General features: G+C 38.0%; 1 protein-coding gene across 1 annotated transcript in view; it reads right to left on the bottom strand.

Moving 5' to 3' along the window:
• Window positions 1-344: 344 nt before the first annotated feature.
• LOC107670185 (probable E3 ubiquitin-protein ligase MID2) overlaps window positions 345-4137 on the bottom strand; it is a 96254-nt gene continuing 92461 nt past the window's right edge. The window contains exons 10-11 of the mRNA XM_016462705.1: window positions 2970-3177; window positions 345-1619 (exon numbers count right to left, since the gene is read on the bottom strand). Coding sequence (XP_016318191.1) covers window positions 1217-1619; window positions 2970-3177 — 611 coding nt within the window. The 3' untranslated portion in view covers window positions 345-1216. The remainder of the gene's footprint in view (window positions 1620-2969; window positions 3178-4137) is intronic.

Genomic DNA, 4137 nt, shown 5'->3' with positions numbered 1-4137 from the left:
TTGCCCCAGCGGTTGGGTTGTTTTAAGTCAAGTCAAGTGAAGTCAAGTCTAACAGGAGGATTCACATACTTGCTGTGCTTGCAAAGAGGATGTAATGGTAAAATGCTACGTGCTTTCAATCAGGAGAACTAAAGCAATCATGTACATTCAGCAGAGCAAAGAGGAAACCCCACCGACACAAAGCAAAACCTGCAGCAGGACAGTGGCGTCAGTAGTACGAATACTTCCCAATCGGGATATTTACATTGTACCGAATGGATACAAACCACGTTTTGGAGAAGTATCTCAGGTTCAGCATGCTATTGCAAAGATCTCTTGCTACACACTTGATTTTTTATTGATTTTTTGCCTGCACTAGCACAAGTGATTGTCTTTATCCCAAGACTGGGTGTCCTTATTTTAGCCCTGAACGTCACACTGCGGAAGATCGTGTAAGATTCAATACAGCCGTTAAGAAAATGAAACTACTACACTGGATTTGCTTTGGATGCACATTTGAATGTTAAATGGATGTTTTGTCAATCTTTCAAATAATTTTGAATGGATGGATCAGATAAATATAGACTATAGTCTTGAAATTCAGTTCTTGATGGCGTTTGAATGAGTGTCAATGGACGAACACCTCCACAGATGAGGTTTTGTGATACATTATATATCAACTATTAAAGATACATGTTAAAAACACCTGGGGAACTTGTGCCTCATGCTGTTCACTAAAAACAAAACCAGAAACTGAGAAACTGAGTGAGAACAAATCACAGAGGAAATACATATCATGCCATCATCTTCAGACATATTTTAAACCAAAGAATCATCTTTTCTCCCTGAATATGAAATGTGTGTTATAGACCCATCAGATTATAAATGTAACCCTTATTAGAAACACCAAATTGTCATCCTAACATAATCCACTATATTCAGTCCAAAAGGAAGTCCAACCCTGTCTCATGTTAGCAAGTCTTTTTTTTTAATCACAACAAATTCAACTCTAAAAAGTGCTTTTAGGGATACATTAAAACTGACAAAAAAGCAAATGTTTAGTCATAAATAATTTACAATTTCCCCCATTTCAGCTGTTTAAATCTGAGAGCTCTTAATCCACTCGCTAAACACTCAGAACTATCAGGAACAACTAAAGATCCAACTTCAGCCCAGTTATGAAAACCAGGAAAAGAAGAAGGGCAAGGGAACTTTCTGCAATAACTCCTATGATGCATCAGTGGCAGCTCTTCACTCCAGACACATAGGGCGAATCCTGTTGGCGGCAGATGCCCTCTTGCTGCTCGCTACAGTCCACGAAGTCAGGCACGGGCAGCCCTGACATGATCATCAATGACTTGTTCCAGATCATGAAGGTGGGAGCCACTGGAAGCAGGAAGGAAACGTCAAAAGTGTATATGTGCTGGGAGTTCATGGCGTCGTAGAAGGACAGGGCGTTGTTGTCGTAGTCCAGCAGCACCCCGACCCTGCGCAGCTGTAGCGACGCCTCCACGATCGACTCCTTGTTGTTGTGCCGAACCAGGAAATTGTTGTTGCAGCGTGAGAAAACCCAAGACGATGAGTTTTTACCGCTCCATTCGTTTTTGGGTGCTGACTTGTAAGCCACACCAAGAGCGTACCTGAAATAGATTTGAAATGTTGCCATTGGAAAGCAGGTGAGATAAGACATGACCAAAGGACTGAAAAAGCATAATGTAAAATTACAAACACAATGTTCTCTTTTAACTGTGCATATCTCAGAAATCCGAACTTGTCAAGAGTAACATTACATTAAGATCATACACATTTTCCAATTATTGACATGTCTGTTAAATGTTTTACTGCATACTGTGTTTCTTAAGTGAAGTAACAAACCAATAAGAGAGGTTACATTCAAAAACAAACCAAATAAACCAAATATTGTCACCTGCAAAAAGCACCCAATAGTGTAGTTAGGAAGTCATGCTGTATATATATATATATATATATATATATATATATTGTACTGTGACAACTTGGACATTTGAGTTGAGTTGAGTAAACTTGAAATTTTAAGACAGCAAGAACACTTACTGTTTAAATTGAAACAACTATGTGTGTGTGTGTATATATATATATATATACATTTGAGCTTTTTGTTCAAGTACCTTGCAATAAATAAAATAATAAAAATGTTATGAATTATAAGGCATATAAATGGAATAGATTTAATGTCCATTCATACCAAGATGATAACTAGAACTACAAAATAAAAAAAAAATGTTCATAAAATAAAGTCCATACCACACCAACAATGATAATGACACAGAGAAATTATATCTTTGGAATTAAATTTTTTTCCTCAGCTGATGAATGCTAAAAATACTGACAGCAAGTAAGAATCCATCTGATTTTAAGCATTTAAAGAAAAGTATCGGTATCGGTATCGGGCGAGTACTGGAAAAAGTGGTATCGGTGCATCCCTAGTTTAAAGCATCAGGCGGCATAAATGCAGCGTGCTTATAATAAACAAAATATCGGTGTGGGCGCTAATATAGTTATCATTACAGATATCTTTTTATCTAATATTTAACATTCTTGATTTAAATTGGCCTTTATATCTTAAATGGACTTTATTTAATTTTGACACAACTACAGTCCTGCCAACACCCAGGTCTATCCAAATAGTGATGCAGGTAAGAGATATGTATAAAGTATTTAAAAAACAAAACAACAACAACAAAAAATCATTATGTATAAAAAATTTGTGTGCTGCACGCCCTTAGTGAATATCTCACATTTTTGTAGTGTGGAAAAGAGCAGCTTTAAAAATGTTGATATTATTTTACTGGAATAAATTTCAAGCAACACAAGGGCTGGCAGGTAATGACATCATTTTTCTTAAAACAGAAAATGATCTATGGGGGAGTGTGACTCTCAATTGCCTATTATATACTTTTGACAATTGCCTATTAACATAGATCCAAGCCTGAAAATCTGAAATCACTTACCATGTGGATGCTCCCAGTAAAACCTCCCAATAATGGCAGCCACTGTCGATGAAGACGTTGCCAGCAGCACCGTAGGATCCGGTTCCGCTGAAGCGTTCTGGAGTGTGACTCTTCTTCAGGGAGCTTTCATCCTTCTCCATGGTCAGACAGTCATTGGAAAGGCGCAGCTTCTTGTGGGATGTTTTGGGGTCCAGTTTGAAAGGTTGACCTGAGGAGCAGATAGGACAGAGATGGGTGAGATACAACAGAAATATGTAATATGAGCCAGTGAGGAATGAGTTTGGTGATCTGAGGAGAAACTCTCACTGGTCTGCTGGAATTTGTGCAATTTGTTAAATGTCAGATTGAGCTCTTCTGGTTAATTAGGAGATGAGCGGTTGTGATAAAAGGCACAGTGTGTATGTGTGTAAGAGTTAAAGACAGAGAGAACCAAATGCTAAATGAAGTCTGCTACGTATATGATTTGAGTTTTACATTTCGTCACCTTGGAATTATTAAGGCTCTATCTGCATTCTGAGCAGTTTCGTGATATTGAGCTTCAAAGTTGTTGCATTCCATATAGTGATATGGGGAACAAGTCTCTTTCATAAATCAGTCCCAAAATCTTAAAGAAAACATCACATAATGTAAACAAGTTGTCACAGAATAAGAATGTGAATAACTCAATTTTGACAAAAATGGCAGATAGAACCTTATAATTCCAAGGTGAAGATTTCTTGAAAAGCAGAAGTGACCCCACAGACCCTACATTTAACTTTTGGCACATCTAAATCTTCCCATCCCCAGCGTAATGACTGACAATGCAGGAAAACAATCAGCTGTGCTCCGTCCCTGCCCACAAACCAATCATCTCAACCAAGAGTGAGGTTTACTGTGTTAGGGTGTTTTAAACAAGTGAATCTTGTTCAAAGATACATGCGGTGGCCTTGCTGGAGCATTTCCAGAGCATCAACCACATCAACCCGGTGAGTGAACAGCAATATGAAAGCGGTTTCACGAGACTAATGAGGAGCAAATATACAATAGAGAGAGAAGTAAATTTAGTGTTTTTATTTCCAGCATGCGCTCATTCATGGCTGTATTATTTAACTTGTGCAAAGTTACGTCTTTATTGGGAGAGGACTTGACGGATTATCTTAGCCTACGTGACTCCGCCTTCATGAGACGA

Source organism: Sinocyclocheilus anshuiensis, unplaced genomic scaffold (genome assembly GCF_001515605.1).
Source record: "Sinocyclocheilus anshuiensis isolate Anshui unplaced genomic scaffold, SAMN03320099.WGS_v1.1 scaffold640, whole genome shotgun sequence".
Lineage (NCBI taxonomy): Eukaryota > Metazoa > Chordata > Actinopteri > Cypriniformes > Cyprinidae > Sinocyclocheilus > Sinocyclocheilus anshuiensis.
Note: the sequence above shows the minus strand (reverse complement) of the source record. Positions and strands in the feature narration are given on the sequence as shown.